Source organism: Typopeltis vanoorti, chromosome 2 (genome assembly GCF_054136105.1).
Source record: "Typopeltis vanoorti isolate ZY-2024b chromosome 2, IOZ_Tvanoo_1.0, whole genome shotgun sequence".
Classification (NCBI taxonomy): domain Eukaryota; kingdom Metazoa; phylum Arthropoda; class Arachnida; order Uropygi; family Thelyphonidae; genus Typopeltis; species Typopeltis vanoorti.
The window spans coordinates 188,107,450-188,129,391 of NC_143550.1; the positions used below are offsets into that span (position 1 = coordinate 188,107,450).

The 21,942-nt window shown below is 36.8% G+C and overlaps 1 protein-coding gene across 1 annotated transcript in view; it reads right to left on the reverse strand.

Moving 5' to 3' along the window:
• The window catches only part of Gpo1 (glycerophosphate oxidase 1), a 550,013-nt gene that overhangs the window by 344,280 nt on the left and 183,791 nt on the right, over positions 1-21,942 (reverse strand). Inside the window, exon 8 of the mRNA XM_090414113.1 lies at positions 18,665-18,809. Within this exon, the coding sequence (XP_090270239.1) occupies positions 18,665-18,809 (145 nt within the window). The remainder of the gene's footprint in view (positions 1-18,664; positions 18,810-21,942) is intronic.

The following is a 21,942-nucleotide window of genomic DNA, read 5'->3' on the forward strand; positions in this document are numbered from 1 at the left end:
ATAACCATCTAAATCAGGATTTAAGGTAAATCCTGATGCAATGAGGGTTACAGATGCAGAAGAAGTTGTTCCGTTAATGACTGCCCATTTTTTTTTAAAAGCTATCAACCTGGTATACACAACATTGAGCTCACTGTAACCTCTTCACTAGATGAAGAAATGAAGGTGAATGAGGACAAGGCATTAGAGCTGTCGCACAAATTGAATAAGAATTTAGCAATAGAGACTGATGGGATATCAGCACATGTGCTAAAAGAGTGTTCAGCTGAACTGGCCATTCCTTTGACCAGGCTGTTTAATATGAGTCTCAGAACAGGGAAGATTCCACAGGAATGGAAGGAATGTATGGTAATTATATTGCACAAGGGTGGTGCAAAGACCTATGTATCCAACTATCGACCAATTAGTATCTCAGGAGTGGTAGTGAAGATTTTGGAAAAATTGGGTTAGGGTTTTCATTCAGAAATGGGTTGACAGTGAATCTCTACTGTGCAATGAACAACATGGGTTTACTAAGAGAAGGTCAGGTCAAGTTTTTAGCAACTTGCTCACATTCTATAACAATGTTACCATTGAACTAGACAAGGGAATGGATACACCATGACACTTTTGGATTTTGCTAAGGCTTTTGACAGAATACAGCATGGCAGATTGCTGCATAAATTGGAGAAAATGGGTCCTGGGTTATAGAATATTAGCATGGATAAGAGGATGGTTAACTGACAGATACCAAAAGTGATATATGGGGGATGTGAGTCTGCAAGATTTAAGGTAACTAGTGGTGTACCACAAGGATCAGTGCTTGGTCCAGTTATTCAATCTGCACATTAATGATATTGGGAAGGATTTGACAAGCGACATACAGCTATTTGCTGATGATGCAGAAATAGGTAGGGTAATCAGGAATGCTGCTAAAATGCAGTACTTGCAGAATGATTTGAATAGGCTGGAATTGTGGGCATGGGAAAATGGGTGTCAGTTCAATGTCAGTAAATGTAAAATCGTTCACTTCGGTGTGATTATATATCCAATGTCGTATTATATTGGTGGGATTAGGCTAGAAGAAACTGATGAGGCTAGAGATCATGGGATGTTAATAGATAGGAAATTGAAGTTCAGGGGTCATGTGCGCTAAAGATTGTAAATACAATTCAAAGGGCAATTGCAATGCTGAAATGAACGTTCATGTGTAAAGATAAGGATGTTATTTTGCCTCTTCATGAGGTCTTGATAAGACCTCACTTGGACTATTGTGCACGGGTCTGGTCTCCTGGTTTCCATTGCGATTCTGATATATTGGAGAGAGTACAAATGATATCAGGATTGTGGAATCCTGAGTATGAAGTCAGAGTGAGAATTTGTAGACTGCAGAAACTAGCAGACAGGAGAAAGAGGGGAGATATGATTGAGACTTACAAACTTCTGAAAGGGTCATACAGGATTTCAAATGATGAAATTTTTCAATTTATGGAGGGTGGAGAAAGGACACGAGGGCATCCTTGGAAGCTGAGAACTAGAATCTTCTCTCATACTGTGGTGCATGAATGATTGGAATGGACTGGCACTGGATGTTGTGAGTGCAAGCAGTGTAAATGAATTAAAGAATAAGTATGATAGCTGGTGTGCATAGTATATGGCCTCCCTCAAAGAGACTGACTCCTTGGAGGTCTCTCTTAATAATAATAATAATATAAGGTGCCCTTCCAAGAAAGTAACCAGTATAGTTAGCAAAATTAAATATATCAATAATGTCGGGGGGGGGGGCATTTTTTAGTAAATTAAGTGTGTCAGAAAGAGGGATATTTGTGAATAAGGAGGCAACATCAAAGCTAATCATGATATTATTATTGTTTAAAACTAAATTCTGGATTAAATATTTGAAATTAATGGAATTTTTCATATAAGAAGAATGTGGCCAATAAATGGAATTAAAGATTTTGCTGTTTGGCTAATTTAAAGGAGGAAGAGTAAGTAGCATCTGCTTATGGGATGGAGAAGAGAGTTGGTTTATGAATTTTTGATAATCCACGTGTCTTGGGGGAAGGGGTAGGGAATGAAAGGTTTAAGTTTTTTAACAACTTCAGGAGGCCAAGATGTGACATTTTATGGAAGCCTTTTTATGGTTTTTTTATTTTTTTTCTGAGACTCAGTAAGATCATAATCCAGCAGTTTGTAAGTGGTGCGATCTCTGAGTAGAACATCTATTATAATCACTGGAAATGAGGACAATGGTAGCATCACCTTTGTCAGCTTTCGTAATAATAATTATGTTGTTGTCTTTGTAGAGTTTATGTAAAGCATGGAACTGGCTGCTAGAGAGATTTCTTTCTGGCAGCAGCGTTTGCAATAAGATATTAGATACATCGAGCCTGATGTTCTTAGCAATTAGGAGGTAAGATGCACATGAAATGCCCTACAGTGGTTCTTAACTTTAAAAAGTCACGGAACACTTTTGATTATAAGAAAAATTTGGGGAACACCAAAGCATTAGGGTCATAAAGCTAACAATAAAAATATTCATGGACTTGACTCATAAAATGGAACTTATTTTAATGCTATACTTGCTTGTCGGCTTTTGCAGATTTCAGAAATATGTGACGTAGCTAACCACATCTCTTTTTCTATATTAGTAAGTCTTTCACGCTTTTTAGTTTTTATATTGGTTAATATTGAGAAACTGGGCTCACACAAACAAGATATTGAAAACTGTAACAAAATTTTCAGGGTATTCAGCTTGAGCAAAACTCCAAAATTCCTCAAGAATTATTTCAGACAATTTTATTTTTAGAGTACGATCCGTTGACAATGTAACTAATTGATCTTCTGCTTGTAACTATTATCCAATCATAATTGTGTTTATTTAAGGAACGAAAGTAACTTCAAATCTTTCTTCCAATATTAGTAAATGTTCTGTTATAACAGAAATAATTCCCTCGACATTTTTATTATGGAGCGAAGAAAACATATCTACTGTATTTTTTTTTTCTGATAAGCGGTTTTTCCAAAGAGATACTTTTTTCCGAAAAGCTGACAATTTGTCAGTGGATGTCAAAATATTTTAATTTTTCCCTTGGATACTTGTATTAATGATATTTAAGTAATTAAAAATATCTCCTAAATATGCCATTTTGGCACACCAAATATTATTTTGAAGACATTTTACAAAAGCATCCGTATACCTTCAATTTGAAAAAAGGCCAATAATTCATTCTTGAGTTCTAAAATTCGGATTAGCATTTATCCCTGGATAACCATCTTATTTCAGTGTGCAAAAGCGAAGATTCGTACTTGACTTCCATAGATATGCAAAGTTTTTGAAAAAGGCGAGCTTTTTAAAGATCTTGACTTGATGTAATTCACCATATTTATAACTTGGTCTGCTACAGGTTTTAAAAATATTGCCAGTAATGTTTTTGAAACTTTAGGGATTCTCTGTGCAAAAAAGTGCGTAGATATAATATTTGGGTTTATTTCTTTGCAAGGGTAACAATTCCTTTAATAGAGCCTACCACTGATGGAGCACCGTCCGTACAAATTCCTCACAGCTCCCATGAAATTTTAAAATTTTCTAACCAGGCAGATATTTAAGTAAAGCCTTCTCTAAAAATTAGGTGATCTCCTGGACTATGAAAGTTTCGTAAAAATAAGTTAACCAGAGAGCTTGCAGGGATAAGCCCACCAGCATTTTCAAAACAGCTGTCAGGCCAGTGAAACCTTAAAAAAATGGACCAAATTAGAAAGCGAATATATGGATGCCTGGGCAGCGTGCATGTTTTCTAAAGTGGCCCATGGTAGGGCATCTTGTAAATGCCAGCAGGCATATTCCTGCAAGCTCTCTGGTCAACTTATTTTCATGAAACTTCCATAGTTTTTACATTCGGCTTTGAAATAATGCGGGATCTAATATCCACTTGAATTTTATAATTTTTGCATCACTGGACTGAATCTTTTGCCTCTTTATTTTAGTGAAGAATGATAATCTACTGGTTTAGAAGTCAACGTGCATAGCAGTCTTCATTTGTTAGGTTCAGAGTAGCCAATTATACTCAGAACTGTGTCATGTGACATCTTTCGCCGGTGAAACACAGGCGTTCCGGGGAACACCGGTTAAGAACCACTGCTCTATATGATACATGATTTCTACACTAGGAACTTTCTGAGGAGCTACTGCAGAGCTGACCAAGGCTAACTTAGCACTAAGTCCTACCAATCATTTACTAGTCAAGAAGCAATGTAATCTCACAGTCTCCAGATGACATTATACTGACATTTGCCCCAATACAATACAATGGTTATTCTATTGTAAATTAGCTACCAGTGCCACATTTGTGAAAACAGGATGTACCAAAAAAAAGGTGAATTGACAATTAGATAGGAGAGGATGTGTCTGATGCACCTACCTATATATCTCTGCAAGGTATAAGGAATATTAACCATATCTTTCTTCTTTAAGATATAATCTCAGACAGCATGATCATATCAGAATTTCCATCAATATAACTAGAAGCTCATCCCAATTTTGTCTTAGCTTCAGATGTTCAGATACAGTATACAAATATAGAACAACAAAACATTGCACCCTTAGATTGGAAAAGTCCTAAGTTTGTTTCTCACAGCTATGATAAGAATCTTTATATGGGTTTTTTCAACTGAAAGTGAGTTAGCTGATCTCATACAGAGGTAGCAAGGATTTTCCTCCAAGAAACTCGAGGTTTTGAATCTCACATAGAGTCAAATCAGCAATGAGAATATGTGCAATTTACAGATAAAAATGCTGTTGTTGTTGGCGATGGACACTGATGGTAGTAATATTGCTATATGTGAAGAAGTACAGGAGACGGCGAGATATAGCGGAGTAGAGTAGAGAAGAGTATCTTTCAAATGATTCTTTGGACTCCTTGGAGGCGTCATGTTGTAATAATAAAGTTTAAGGTCCTTTAAGTGTTCTATTCATCAGATTTTGAAATTATTTATCTAGTATTATTCAAAAAAATTATTTCAAGATATTGCTCAGGGAGCTAAATGTTCTACAATCTGATTTCAGTGAGTTTGGCTTTTCTGGGATAAGGAGAATTATAGACCTCTCTACAGTTTTATGAAAGACACAATCATACTAAATTAAAACTTCCTGTTAATCAATTGATCTTTTTATTTACTAAATTTAACATTTTATATGGACACAGTGTTTTGTTTTTTCTTTAACTTTTTTTTCTTCTTTGGTCAAGAAGGGCATCCATTTCATCATTATTACAGTCAACTCTCATTATAGCAAACTTGAAGGGACTACAAGGATAGCTTGTTATAGTGAATTTCTTTAGCATGGGATTTTTGCTTATGGTGACTGGATTAGGACTTTTTAATAGTTTGTTCCAATTAGTGAATGATATATCATCATCAAATTCCTGACATGTACCCTCAAAGGTTGTACAGGATATTATGACAGTACTACATGAAGAACTTGCATCATTACTAACTTCCTATCAACAATTTTCCTCCAAATTTCTGTTATCTATCACGATTCCAACATTGTCATTATTATTATTATTCACGCCCTCCATTGAGTCAAAAGACTCATCGCGGGAGGTCCTTTCTAAGAAACACAAAGTCTATCAAGACTCATCGAGGGGAAGTCCCCCTCGAAACACAAAGTCTATCATAGCACTCCTTAAATTCATTGACCGTTCTCGCTCTTACCACTCCATCAGGCAATGCATTCCATGGTTCAACCACCATCCTTGCAAAGAAACCACTCCTTACCCTCTTGCAAACAATTTCCTTTTGTAACTTCAAGGGATGGCCTCTTATCATCACTCCTTCCCGCTGTTTAACCAAGCGAAAGAACTCCCCAGTGTCAACCATGTAACCACCTCTCAACAGTTTAAAAGTGTCAATCATATCACCTCTCCTTCTTCTATTCACCAAACTCTGCAGTCCAAATTCCCTCAGCTGATCCTCATAACTAACATGGTACAGTCCTGAAACCATCTTTGTACCCTTTCCACAGTTAATTCTGGGGACCAAATCTGAGAACAATAGTCTAAGTGTGGTCTGATGAGAGACTTATACAATGGAATGACTTTTATCTCTGTAGGTCAGTGTCCTTCTCATTATTGCAGCAATCCTCTGTGTCACCTTCACCGCCTTTGCAATATGTCCCCTAAATTTCAGGTTTCTATCAATCATCAATCCCAGATCTCGTCTCACCTACTTCCTCCAGTATAACTCATAGAGTATGCAGTGTCCCATCAATGTTTCCCAAACCTCAAGACCTTACATTTTGCTGCATTAAACCGACTCCCCCATTCATTTGCCCATCTATCTAACTTATTCAAATTGTCTTGCAGGGCTACCATATCTGCACTATTACAAATAATCCTTCCCAACTTCGCATCATCCACAAACAACTGAATATCCCCTTGCAATCAACTGACGTCACTGATATAAAGGGTAAACAATATAGGTCCCAATACTGAGCGCTGTGGGACCCCACTTGTAACCCACTGCCTCCTTGAAACTGTCCCACCATACACAACTCTCTGATACCTATTGGACAGCCAATCCTGAATCCAGTTGACCAATCTGACATCCAGACCCATGTGCTGCAACTTAAATATCAGCTTATCATGTGGCACCCTGTCAAATGCCTTCGCTAAGTCCATGAAAATTGCAGTATATGCCTTCCCCTCATCTAATGCTCTTGTAACTTTATTATAAAAGGCTAGCATATTGCTAAAACAACAGCGACCCTTCACAAATCCATGTTGACTCTCATGGATAACATTACCCTCATCTGCCCAATGCTGTATATGGTCTCTCACTACTTTTTCCAAGATCTTATCAACTACTGATGACAAGAAAACTGGCCTATAATTAGACACTTCTAGCATACTACCTCCCTTCCTGCAGCCAGACTTTCATTGAAAAGCCAGGTCAAAGGCACTGTCAGTTCCCTAGAACACTCTCTCAAAACTCGTGATGAAATACCATCCTGTCCCACAGCTTTACTGACATCCACAGTACTCAGTATTTGAAGCACACTCTCCTCCTGTACCTCTAAACTGTGAACTTGCCCTATCCCTCTAGCATTAAAACTGACTCCTCTAGGATGAAATACTCCAATAAAGTGTTCATTGAACAATTTCACTATGTCCTCTGCATCTGTCACTCTATTCCCATTTTTATCCCACAATATCACCCAAAATCAGATCTAACATTTCTGTCTTCTAAGGCAATTTTTACTGTATCAATCCACATGGTCTTCCTCTGGGTCTCTTTCTTGCCAACCTGGTAGAGAATACTTGATTTGCTAATCTTTCCTCACACATTCTGTTTTAGTGATCATACCTCCTGACCAGCTCTCAGATCCATAAGTTAAAATTGGTTTGAACACTGTCTTGTATATAGCGAATTTAGTGTTTTGACTAATTTATATAATCATCATCATCCAATTCTGTTACCTGTCAAGACTACAACATTATCAGATTGTATATTTCTGTCTTCTAAGGCACTTTTTACCATATCAATTCACCTATACCTACCTTGGTCTTCCTCTGGGTCTTTTTCCTGACAACTTGGTACAGAACACTTGTTTTGCTAATCTTTCCTCTCCCATTCTGTTTAAATGTGCATATAACATGAGATTAGCTCTGCTAGCACATTCCTGGATGCTGACAATATCAAGTTTTTTACTAATATCCTCATTTATTTTTAATATGATATTACAATTGATGCCATCTGTTTATGCCCTTAATCTTTCTCAGCAGTTTCATATCTGCAGTCTCCAGTCTTTGGTCAAGTGTTATATTTCTGACCCAGCTCTTAGAACCATAAGTTAAAATTGGTTTGAACAATGTCTTGTATACAACTAATTTAGTGTTTTGATTAATTTCTCTATTATTCCATATAAATTTATTCAGTTGAATATCTACCATACCAGCTTTGTTGATTCTGTTGTCTATTTCCATATTTAATTTACCATCTTCACTAAAAATCGTATCTAAGTAGCTTGAATGTTTTACTTGTTCTATAGGTTCTCCATTCACAATGTAGTTGATATTTTCAATGCTTCTGCCTATTTTCTTTGTTTTTGTATTGTTATTGCAGACCTTCATACCATATCTATTACAACAATTAAATTTAGTCACTGAATCTTGCAGACCTAGCGGATTTGTTTAGAAGTATAACATCGTCCACATAAAGCAAAGATTAGAATGTCCAATTTCGATATCAGATTCCATACCACTTTCCTTCATAATAAATAACAGAGGGGATAATGTACGTCCTTGTCTGACACCAGATTTAACATTAATTATCTTCCTGTACTTCCTTCAATTCTAAGTGCTGACTTAGAACTCAAATTAAGACTAAGTATTGCTTGACACAATGCCCCGTGGACACCATATAACTGTAGCTTTTTCAATAACTTCTCTATTGACACCTTGTCATATGCCTTTTCCATATCTACAAAACTTAAATACAGATCTTTGTTATATTCCCATGCTTTCTCAACTATTTGTCGAAAAGTGAATATCTGATCCTGACAGCCTCTATTTGGCCTGAATCCAGCCTGTTCTTCACCAAGCGTTTCTTCCACAATCTTTCTCAACCATTTCGCATGTATATGTATACTTGCGTAAATCTTACCAGGAACACTCAGTAGAGAAATACCTCTATAATTCTTATATTCAGTTTTATTTCCCTTTTTATATATGGATACTATGAGAGATCTACTCCAATCATCCGGAATTTGTCCCTCTGTCCAGGCCTTCTGAGCTATGCAATGCTGCTACTTTAAGACTTTTATACCTCCACACTTGAGCATTTCTGGTCGAATATCATCTACTCCTGCTGCCTTTCCACATTTCAGGCCTTTGATGGCTCTTTTCACTTAAAGTATGGATATGTATTCCTGACTGCAACCCTGCTGACTGTTTTTTTTTTACCACTGTGCTATCACTGCTTGTTTCATTTAGCAACTTTTCTAAGTAATTACTCCATACTTCAAGGATATCTTTTAATCCAGTTTTCAAGTCATCTTCATCATCTCTAATTCCTTTTACAGCACTCTTTCCTCCATTTCTGATTCTCTTCCACAAACTCCAGAACATGTTGCCACTTTCTTGATATTTATTTTCTATGTGCTCAGCAAAGTCACGGGGTGACTTTGGTGAGACTAGTTTACACAGTGTTCAGCTTTCTTACATTTGTCTCTGTATTCTCAAAGAGCACAAGCCTGACTTATTTGCCAGGAACTTTTGATATTCTTTTTTCTTTTCCTTCACTGCTTTTTTAACTTCCTGTGTCCACCTTGGAGTTCTGATTTTTCTATTCTTGAGGACAACCTCACCACATGCCTCTCTGGCTGAATCAATCAGTATTTTCTTCAGCGCTTGCCACTAAATCTCAAATTTGATTCCTGTTCTCAAACTCTTTCATTTTTTCTTGAATAATGTTTGTGTATTTTAGTCTAAAGGTCACATCTGAGAGCTGCTCAACTTTTATTTGCTTGAAAACTTTCTTACATGTTCTTCATTTCAATACGAAATGCAATTTTATCCTGGTCAAGACTAAATGGTGATCAGTTGCAATTTCAAATCCTCTGAACACACTGATGTTCTGCACAGGGAGAAAACATCACTATCAACAATAACATAGTCAATGAGACTTTTCTTATTCCTAGCCTCTTCTCTCCATGTGAATTTGTGCACGTTCTTATGTTGGAATATGGTGTTAGTAATACCCAGTCCATGTCCTGAGAATATAATTATTTGGCATCTTTAATTTTAATTATTATTGTTATTATTCAGGCCTCCATGGAGTCAAGACTCATCGTGGCAGATCCTTCCTAAGAAACACAAAGTTTATCAAGATTCATCGATGGGAGGTACCCCACCCCTAAGAAGTCTATCATACCACTCCTTGAACTCATTGACCGTTCTCGCTCTCACCACACCATCAGGCAATGCATTCCATGGTTCAACCACCATCCATGCAAAGAAACCACTCCTCAACCGCTTGCTCACAGTTCATCATCATCATCATCAAATTCCTGCCATGTACCCTCAAGGGGTGTACAGGATATGACAGTACTACATGAAAAAATTACATCATTACTAACTTCCTATCTACAATTTTCCTCCAAATCAGTCTGTTACTTGTCAAGACTCCAACATTATCAGATCTTATATTTCTATCGTCTAAGGCACTTTGTAATGTATCAATCCACCTTTATCTTGGTCTTGCTCTGGGTCGTTTTCCTGCCAACCTGGCAGAGAACACTTGTTTGGCTAATCTTTCCTCTCCCATTCTACTTAAGTGACCATACCACCTTAGATTAGCTCTGCTAATGCATTCCTGAATGCTGACAATGTCAAGTTCTTTCCTAATATCCTCATTTTTAATATGATATTGCCATTGATGCCATCTGTTCACGCCTCTAATCTTTCTCAGGACTCTCATATCTAAGGTCTCTAGTCTTTGGTCAAGTGTTTTACTTCTGACCGAGCTCTCAGATCCATAAGTTAAAATTGGTTTGAACATTGTATACAGCTATTTTAGTGTTCCGACTAATTTCTTTCTTATTCCATATGAATTTATTCAATTGACTTCCCACGATACCAGCTTTGCTGATTCTGTTGTCTATTTATATATTTAGTTTACCATCTTCAGTAAACATTGTGCCTAAGTAGCTGAAATGTTTTACTTGTTCCACAGGTTCTCCATTCACAACACAGTTGACATTTTCAATGATTCTGCCTATTTTCATTGTCTTTGTCTTTTTATTGCTGACCTTCATACCATATCTATTACAACAGCTATTCAATTTAGTCAGAGAATCTTGCAGACTTGTAGCGGATTTATTTAGAAGTATAACATCATCCGCATAAAGCAAAGAGCTGACATTAACATCTCCAATTTTGATATCAGGTTTAATACCATATTCCTTCATAATGTGATCCATATAGATAATGAATAACAGAGGGGATAATGTACATCCTTGTCTCACACCAGATTTAACATTAAACCATCTTCCTGTACTTCCTTCAATTCTAACTGCTGACTTACAACTCAAATAAAGACTAAGTATTGCTTGATATAATGCCCCATTGACACCATATAACTGTAGCATATTGAATAGCTTCTCTCTTGGCATCTTGTCATATGCCTTTTCCAAATCGACAAAACTTAAATACAGATCTTTGTTATATTCCCATGCTTTCTCAACTATTTGTCGTAAAGTGAAGATCTGATCCTGACAGCCTCTATTTGGCCTGAATCCAGCTTGTTCTTCACCAAGCTTTTCTTCCACAATTCTTCTCAACCGTTTCTCAAGTATACTTGCATAGATCTTGCCAGGTACACTCAGTAGGGAAATACCTCTGTAATTCTCACATTCAGTTTTATTTCCCTTTTTATATATGGGTACTATGAGAGCTCTACTCCAATCATCGGGAATTCGTCCCTCTGTCCAGGCTTTCTGAACTATGCAGTGCAGCCACTGTAAGACTCTTATACCACCATACTTCAGCATTTCTGGTCGAATATCATCTACTCCTGCTGCCTTTCCACATTTCAAGCCTTTGATGGCTTTTTCTACTTCAAGTATGGATATGTATTCCTGACTGCATGCCTGGTCGGTGTTTTTTATCACTGTGCTGTCACCACTGCTTGTTTCATTTAGCAGTTTTTCAAAGTAATTACTCCATACTTCAAGGATATCTTTTTCTCCTGTTTTCATTTCACCTTTATCATCTCTAATTCCTTTTACAGCACTCTTTCCTCCATTCCTAAGCTTCTTCAACAACCTCCAGAATATTTTGCCACCTTCTTGATATTTATTTTCTATATTCTTGCCAAAGTCCTCCCATGACTTTTGTTTAGCTAGTTTTACACACTGTTTAGCTTTCTTACATTTGTCTCTGTATTCTGTAAGAGTAAAAGCTGACTTATTGGCCAGGAACTTTTGATATGCTTTCTTCTTTTCCTTCACTGCCTCTTTAACTTCCTGTGTCCACCAGGGAGTTCTGATTTTTTTATCTTTGCACACAACCTCACCACATGCCTCTCTGGCAGAATCAATCAATGTTTCTTTCAGAGTTTGCCACTGAATCTCCAAGGTTTGATTCTTGTTCTCAAACTCTTTCATTTTCTTTTCAATAATATTTCTGTATTTTAGTCTACAGTTCACATCTGAGAGCTGCTCAACTTTTATTCGCTTTAAAACTTTCTTACATGTTATTCTTTTCAATATGAAATTCAATTTTATTATGCTCAAGACTAAATAGTGATCACTTCCAATTTCAAATCCTCTGTACACTCTGGTGTCCTGCACCAGGGAGAAAACATCACTATCAACAATAACATAGTCAATGAGACTTTTCTTATTCCTAGCCTCTTCTCTCCATGTGAATTTGTGCACATTTTTATGTTGGAACATGGTGTTAGTAATAACCAGTCCATGTCCTGAGCAGAAATCCAACAGATATTTGCCATTATTATTAGCTTTGCTCTTTTCTCCACATTTTCCCAAAATATTTTTGTATGTCTCACAATCATTTCCTACTCTACTATTTAAATCAACAACAAGGACCAACTTTTCCTTTTTCATTGTGTCAGTTGCTTTTTCTAAAGCCTCAAAAAATTCCTCCACTTCTACCTTAGTAGAACCTTCTGTGAGACCATAGGCACAAATAAGTCTCATTGTCCAGTTCCCCATTCTCATATTTGCCCACATTACTCTACTTGAGACTGACTGCCATTCAAGAAGATTAGCCTCGTATTTTGTGTTGAATACTATGGCTACTCCTTCTTTTCCTTGATTGTTATTGTCTGAATATAGCATTTTGTATTTATTGCTCAGAAAGATCTCACCAGTTTTGGTCTTTTTTGTTTCAGTCACCCCTATCATGTCGATCTGGTACTTATCTAATTCCTCAGCTAGCTCCATTTCTTTGCCATTCAGGCTTCTTACGTTGATAGTACCGATCTTTAACTCTGGTGATGTTGAGTTGGGGTTTGTTTTCATATTTGTTCCAGTAGCTGACTTTTCGCTGCTCGCCCTGGTTCCCTGGCGAAAACAACGGGGACCTTGTTTAACCGGGCGACGCCCCAGCCGGCATGAAATTTTGTCATGTTGTACCATCATTTTTTATTTTGGTTTAACCAATAAGAATACAATTTGGTCGGCTAAATCCCAAATTGCCAGCCCATCCTCGTTCGTTCAGTATCAAAGTAGATACCCAACAGGGTGCACCACGAGAAGGTGAGGATTGGACATCAGGTCAGAAGCCCTGGTCGGTTCTCCGCATTCCTTTAAAGGCTATGTGGAGGTCTCCTCTCAGTTATACAGCTTTGACCCTTAAGCACCCCTTGCTCACAGTTTCCTTTCGTAACTTCCAGAGATGGCCTTGGCCTCTTGTCATCACTCCTTCCCGCTGTTCAAGCAAGTGAAAGAACTCTCCAGTGTCAACCCTGTAACCAACTCTCAACAGTTTAAAAGTCTCAATCATATAACCTCTCCTTCTATCCACAAAACTCTGAAGTCCACATTCCCTCAGTCGATCCTCATAAATAACATGGTACAGTCCTGAAACCTTCTTTGTACCCTTTCCACAGTTAATTTAGTTAATTTATCCCCTTCAAATCCTGGAGACCAAATCTGAGAACAATAGTCTAAGTGTGGTCTGATCAGAGACTTATACAACGGAATTACAACCCTTTTATCTCTGCAGGTCAGTGTCCTTCTCATTATTGCAGCAATTCACTTTTGCAATATGTCCCCTAAATTTCAGGTTTCTATCAATCATTAATCTCAGATCTCGTCTCACCTACTTCCTCCAGTATAACTCCTCCCATAGAGTATGAAGCATCCCACTGATGTGTCCCAAACCTGAAGACCTTACATTTTGCTGCATTAAATGACCCCCCCCCATTGATTTGCCCATCTATCTAGCTTATTCAAATCCTCCTGCAGGGCTGCCACATCTGCACTATTAGTAATAATCCTTCCCAGCTTTGCATCATCTGCAAACAACTGAATATCCCCTTGCAATCCACTGACAATGTCATTGATATAAAGGTTAAACAATATAGGTCCCAGTACTGAGTGTTGTGGGACCCCAATTGTAACCCTCTGCTTCCTTGAAACTGTCCCACCATACACAATTCTCTGATACCTATCGGACAGCCAATCCTGAATCCAGTTGACCAATGTGACATCCAGACCCACGTGCTGCAACTTAAATATCAGCTAATCATGTGGCACCCTGTCAAATGCCTTCGCTATGTCTAAGAAAATGGCAGTATATGCCTTTCGCTCATCTAATGCTGTTGTAATTTTATCATAAAATGCTAGCATATTGCTAAAACAAGAGCGCCGCTTAACAAATCCATATTGACTCTCACAGATAACATTACCCTCATCTGCCCAATGCTGTATACGGTCCTTCACTACTTTCTCCAAGATCTTACTAACTACTGATGACACACAAACTGGCCTATAATTAGACACTTCCAGTCTGCTACTGCCCTTAAGCAATGGCACTATCTTACCTTCCTTTCATTTCATGGGCACCTTTTCCCGCAGCCAGACTTTCATTGAAAAGCCAGGTCAAAGGCACTGTCAGTTCCCTAGCACATTCTCTCAAAACTCATGGTGAAATACCATCCAGTCCCACAGCATTATTGACATCCAGAGTACTCAGTATTTGAAAAACACTCTCCTCCTCTATCTCTAAACCTCGAACCTGCCCTATCCCTCTAGCATTAAAACTGACTTCTCCAGGATGAAATACTCCAATAAAATGTTCACTGAACAATTCTACTATGTCCTCTGCATCAGTCACTCTATTCCCATTTTTATCCCACAATATCATTCTTCCACAGTAATTTCTCCTCCTTCTGGTCACATAGCTAAAAAATTCCCTAGGATTTTCTTTGGATCTTAGGGCTAATCTCCTCTCATATTCTAGTTTCGTCTTCCTTACCATACTAGTCACACTTCTGGCCTGTGTCTTATACTCTTCATGAATCTTCTCTTCACCTGCCTCCTTATATCTCTTCCACAGCCTCTTTTTCGCATGCAATTAAGACGTAATTGCATGCGATTAAACAGCACTGTTATGAATCTGCTGAATGGATTGAAATGTTCCCAAACTGAGACAAGCAGACTATAGATATAAGCAGAACAAAAAGCTAGGAGGTAAATTGCTATGTCAATACAGAAACGTGAAGAGTATTAGAAAGTTATTTTGTTACTATGGTGAATACATTGCAGCCTAAAACTGGTGACTTTAATGAAACTTTTGAGTTTTTCACTTGGCAATATTATAAACCAGATCGTGCCCGGAAAATTCGGCGTAAACATTATTTTTGCCATAGGAAAGTTTGCCGTAGACATTTGTGCTGTAGGACGTTTACTCCGTGAGATGTTTGGCCTTGGTTTTTGTGAATAATCGGTGGATGATTGAGGTGTTGTAAATTCATTGAAATGGCCAATTTTTGTTAAGGTGAGTGTCAGTGATGCATGGCATAGTGAAATCATTTAGAGATTGTGCAAATTAGAAGAGATGCTGCGTAAATAGCAAAGAAAAAAAATCAGATCTAAGAAAACATAAGGAGTAATGAAGGCAATAGAAGAAACAGTACCAGAAGAAGAGAACATCAAAAAGAAATGGATTAGCCAAAAAACACTGAAGTTAGTATAGGAGAAAAGAATGTTGAAGATAAAAAGGAATACATCAGATCAAATAGAGGAGCAATATAGAAGAAAGTGTAACGAGGTGGAAAAAAGCAATCAGCTGGATAAGATGAAATGGTTAGAAGTCCAATGCAATAATATACAACTGTACTATGGAGAGCATAAAACTAGGGAGGTGTACAAAATGATTAGAACCATTAATAGAAAGTGGCAACCAAAACAGAATACAGGTAAAGACAAAAAATGCAAATTATTGATGAATAAAGATAAAATTATACAGTGATGGACAAGATACTGTAGTGAGTTATATGAAAAAAACTAGATTTAGATAGCATTGGGAATCTGACTGAAGAATTGAAGCAGATATCACCACTAGGTAATGAGTATGATATGGAATTGCTCGATTGGTATTGCGGACCTTGTTGATCTGGGCGACATCCGAGCTAACATGTTGTAACTGTTGATCATATATGCATCAAATAACAGTCGTGTTTTTTCTTTACAATCAGAGCATCGACACTCATCAGACCGAACCTTCTCGTTTATCCAGGCTTGGGACATGTGAGACCCCTAAGGATTCCATGGCAGCTTTTTGCTTTGCTTCCTGGCAAATCAGAATTAACCCACAGCAGATTATTCAGTGTCTTAAAGGGCTTACGTTGATCATTAGATCCCAAAACATTAATAGTTGACTTCGAGAAAGCAACTATCAATCTTTTTCTAACATATTTACATCAACAAATATAACAGGTTGTTTATTTGTTTATTGACGGGAGAATCTTTATGTGGACTTTATCAATCGAAGGCGAGTTAGCCGATCTGATACGGGGGTAGCAGGGTTTTTTCTCCTGGAAACTCAGGTTTTTCATCCCACATACAGACAAAAAATACTAGTTGTGGTGGTGGTGGGTGGTAGATGGCACTGATGGAAATGATTGGTAGTAGAGGTTCGGTGTATTGGTGGAGACAGTTGTATAGTAGGTGTCCTCCTGCAATAAGTCTTCAGACTCCCTGGAGGTGTCATGAATAATAATAATAATAAATCCAACAAGTATTTGTTATGGTTATTTAGCTTTGCTCTTTTCTCCAAATTTTCCCAAAATATTTTCATATTCTGACAATCATTTCCTACTCTGCTATTTAGATTGCCAACAAGGACCAACTTTTCCTTTTTCATTGATTCAGTTTGCTTTCTCTAAAGCCTCAAAAATTTAATCCACTTCTAACTTAGTAGAACATTCCATGGCACCATAGGCACAAATAAGTCTCATTGTCCAGTTCCCCATTCTGATATTTGTCCACATCGCTCTACTTGATATTGCTTGCCATTCGTGAATACTCCTTCTTTTCCTTGATTGTCATTGCCTGAATATAACGTTTTGTATTTATTGCTCAAAAAGATCTCACCAGTTTTTTTGTCTTTTTTGTTTCAGTCACCCCTATTATGTTGATCTGGTACTTATCCAATTCCTCAACTGGCTCCATTTTTTTGCTATTCAGCCTTCTTATGTTGATAGTACCGATCTTGAACTCTAGTGATGTTGAGTTGGGGTGTGTTTTAAGATTTGTTCCAGTAGCTGACTTTTCGCTGTTCGCCCTAGTTCCCTGGCAAAAACAATGGGGGGGGGGGGGCTTGTTTAACCGGGTGACACCCCAGCAGGCATGAAATTCTGTCAAGTTGTACTATCATTTTTATTTTGGTTTAAGCCAATAAGAATACAATTTGGTCTGCTAAATCCCAAATTGCCAGCCCATCCTTGTTTGTTCAGTATCCAGGCCAGCAAAGATTGGTCAAGCCTCTGCTACTAATAGCTCATGCAAAAAATTAAGCAAGTTTGAGCACAGTTAGTAGTTGGAAGGGATTCAATCATTCGATGCTGTTGGCACTCTCTCCCTCGATGAGTCTTTGGACTCCCTGGAGGTGTCACATAATAATAATAATACCTAACAGGGTGCACCACAAGAAGATGAGGATTGGATATTAGGTCTGAAGCCCTGGTCAGTTCTCTGCATTCCTTTAAAGGCTATAAGAAGGTCTCCTCTCAGTTATACAGCTTTGACCCTTAGACACCCTAATTTCTTTCTTATTCCATAATAATTTATTCAGTTGACTTCCTACCATACCAGCTTTGTTAATTCTGTTGTTTATTTCCATATTTAATTTAGAGAGTCTTCACTAAAAATTATGTCCGAGGGCTGTAGTATTTATTGTATGTTTTTAACTGTTTTGTTCTGCCTAAACATACGTCATTATCATATTTCTCTAAATGTTCTGCCATTTCTTTATATCTTTATCTTTCTCTCAAAGAAGTAATTCTACAATTTTACCAGGTATTCTTCCCCCCGTTCACTGGGGGCATTTAGCTCTTTTCATATTTTGGGTATTATTTGCTTATTCCAAATTTTCATTATAACATCTGTTCCAGTGCCCTTATTTTCCAGTTCAGATGCATATATGTTATTGTAAAATCACACAGCTTGATATGGATAGGGGAACAAACAGAAAATTTCACTATGGTTATAAAAACTCTAACACAATCTTGCTTATGGTTCAGGTAGTGTTCAGTCATAGTATTCAAAAAAAGTAGTACTTTTTTTTTATTTTTAGAAAATTTGCCTAATTTAGAGGCAATAATGAAATTCCACTAAATGAAACCCTACTTAAATATTTTGGATTAAGAAAAAGAACTGTAAGAACTGGAATTGTAACAGGAATGAGGTGCAGCTATCAAGCAAATGAGACAACAACAGATGGATATCTATAATTGTATCCTGTTTATTCTACACATTCAGCAAAGCCTTTGATGAATGAGTCACTTTCCTGCTTTTTAAAAATATAGTTTTAAATTCACTAAAAATTTACAAAAAAAAAAAAAAGAAAAAAAACAACAATAATCACAAATAATTTACAAAAATAAGTCTATAGAACTAAGGATTAAAAAGTTGAATATCTCTATCTGGAAGTACCTGTAATAATCTGGCAGTATTATGTGTACACCTGCACTTGGCTGACACATCTTCTTTGCGTTTTTATCATCCATTCCGCGAATGATGTCAGTGAAGGGTCCGGTTGCATTAACCACACATTTGGCTCTGATATTCCACTCTTTTCCTGAAAAGAATGAGAAAATTTTAGAGGTAATAATGAAATTCCACTAAATGAAGCCCTACTTAAATATTTTGGATTAAAAAAAAGAATTGCAAAAACTGGACTTGTAACAGGAATGAGGTGCAGCTATCAAGTAAATGAGACAACAACAACAGATGGACATCTATAATTGTATCCTGAATGACTATTCATTTAAATTACTCTACCATTTAGAACATTTACTGAACTCATGTAAATATTAAATTTATGTCCATGAGAAGGGGGAAAAAAAATTGATAGCATTGACATTCAGTTCTGGAAAGAGCTCTAAATGATTGTGCTAAAGAAATGATTTTAAGTAAGTAGTGAGGCATAAATATATTTTTTTTGTTTTGTTTTGTTTAATGAAGTGAAGATGGCATATGAAACATTATTTGGAGTCAAACAATTTTTATCTCCCTACCAGCCAAAAGCACATTGGATATGAAGCATATAACAAAACTGAAGTAACATAGATAAGAAATGCAACCATCACTTATCTCCATTAAAAGGTATGATAATTCTTTACATTCGAAAAAATGCTTAACTGGATTAATTCACTTTCATAGCTTCATATCATAGCCAGTAATACTGAAAGGAGGCAGAAAAAGCCTGCAAAACTTGAAAAGTTCGAAATACAACTGGAGTAGATGGTATTCGACCAGAAACACTCAAATATGAAGGTATAATAGTTTTAGTGGCTACACTGCATAATTCATATACATAAGGTAAAGAGTTGAGATTAACATATCTAATTTTGATATCAGGTTTAATGTCCCTTTCCTTCAATAACATTACTGATCCACATTATGAACAAAAGTGTTCCCTAGAGTGTGAAAAACAAATATGGTGGGAATGAAATGATTGTACAACCTTATTAAACAAGGGATCGATAAGAAGAAAATTATGTGGAAGGAATATTGGAAGAGTGAGAGGAGGTTATGAAATACATAAATCTCAGACCAAAAAACATTTCTATGGAAAGCTTGGATTATAAAAAGAGATTGGCCATATAGGCTTGAGGAAATCCAAATGAATTTTACAGTTAAGCTGCAAATAACAAAAGAATGATTGTGGAGGAATAATTTTAATGAATGCAATAGTAATCCTGTGGCAGAAGCCGATAATATTGTTCAAACAGCCATTGCTTACTTTGCTGAGATCTATCAACATGATGTATGCAACATGGTGCATTTCTTCTTCTTCTTCTTCTTCTTTTAACCCTTTTTATAGCTTCTGGCTATAGGCTTCTCCCAATTCATTCCATCTGTTTCTATTCAGCTTGTTGGTGCCAAAGAGTTCAAAACTAATAGGTCAGTAGTTTTTTAGTTTTAATTTACTTCCATTTTTATGCAGTAAAATAATGTTTGTATTATTCCATATTTGGGGTATTTCTCCTTTTTTGATGCATCTATTGAAGAGGATTTTCAATTCTTCTTTCAGATCAGTTTCAAAACCTGGATAAGAGTTTGACAGTAGGGACAGACGGGATATCAGTGCAGACGATAAAAAAATGTTCAGCTGAAGTGGCCGCACCCTTGATTTGTTTATGTAACTTGAGTTTCAACTCAGGAAAGATCCCAAGCAATGGAAAGAATGTATATTATTGCATAGGCTTCTGTGGAGAGAAGAGGACGTACTAAGAATGTTTTTTGCCAATATTACTCTACAAAGAAATAATCAGAAGGGACAGAAAACTAATTTTATTGATTACTGGACTAGTTATGTGAAAATCTTATGTTTCACATCATCAGGAGAATTATGTGAATAAACTAAAAAAAAAAATGGTAAGGCAATAAAAGTTGATATAGTGAAAATATATGAACATGAATAACAATGGAAAACTCACATTTGTCATGACATTGTTTTCTAGTTTGTGGACTGCTGTATACTATTGGTAAGTACATGCATTTCATAATGAATTAGAGAAGACCAGACATGATGTAAAATCATTCACTGTTTTTTGTTATACTGCAGAGGAAGTTTCACCATTTCAGCTGATTCTTTGAATGCACTTGTAAAAAAAAAAAAATCTGTAATCTAGAGCAGTGCTTCCCAAACTTATGTATGTCAAGGCCCGCTTTGGAAAAATGAAAATATTTCACAGGCCCCCATCAATAAATTGTAATACAGACATTTATATTCAATACAATTTATATTCAAGATTTTGGTTTGTAATTTTTTTTGTGTTGCTTATCAATGTGAAAATGAAAGAGTTTGAGAACAGGAATCAAACCTTGGAGATTCAGTGGCAAACTCTGAAGAAAACATTGATTCTGCCAGAGAGGCATGTGGTGAGGTTGTGTGCAAGGATAAAAAAAATCACAACTCCATGGTGGACACAGGAAGTTAAAGAGGCAGTGAAGGAAAAGATGAAAGCATATCAAAAGTTCCAGGAAAATAAGTCAGCTTTTACTCTTACAGAATACAGAGACAATGTAAGTAAGCTAAACAGTGGGTAAAACTAGCTAAACAAAAGTCATGGGAGGACTTTGGCAAGAATATAGAAAATAAATATCAAGAAGGTGGCAAAATATTCTAGAGGTTGTTGAAGAAGCTTAGGATTGGAGGAAAGAGTGCTGTAAAAGGAGTTAGAGATGATAAAGGTGACATGAAAACAGGAGAAAAAGATATCCTTGAAGTATGGAGTAATTACTTTGAAAAACTGCTAAATGAAACAAGCAGTGATGACAGCACAGTGATAAAAAACACTGACCGGGCATGCAGTCAGGAATACATATCCATACTGAAGTAGAAAAAGCAATCAAAGGCTTGAAATGTGGAAAGGCAGCAGGAGTAGATGATATTCGACCAGAAATGCTGCAGTATGGTGGTATAAAAGTCTTACAGTGGCTGCACTTCATAGTTCAGAAAGCCTGGACAGAGGGACGAATTCCCGATGATTGGAGTAGAGCTCTCATAGTACCCATATATAAAAAGGGAAATAAAACTGATTGTGAGAATTACAGAGGAATTTCCTTACTGAGTGTTCCTGGCAAGATCTATGCAAGTATACTTGAGAAACGGTTGAGAAGAATTGTGGAAGAAAAGCTTGGTGAAGAACAAGCTGGATTCAGGCCAAATAGAGGCTGTCAGGATCAGACCTTCACTTTACGAC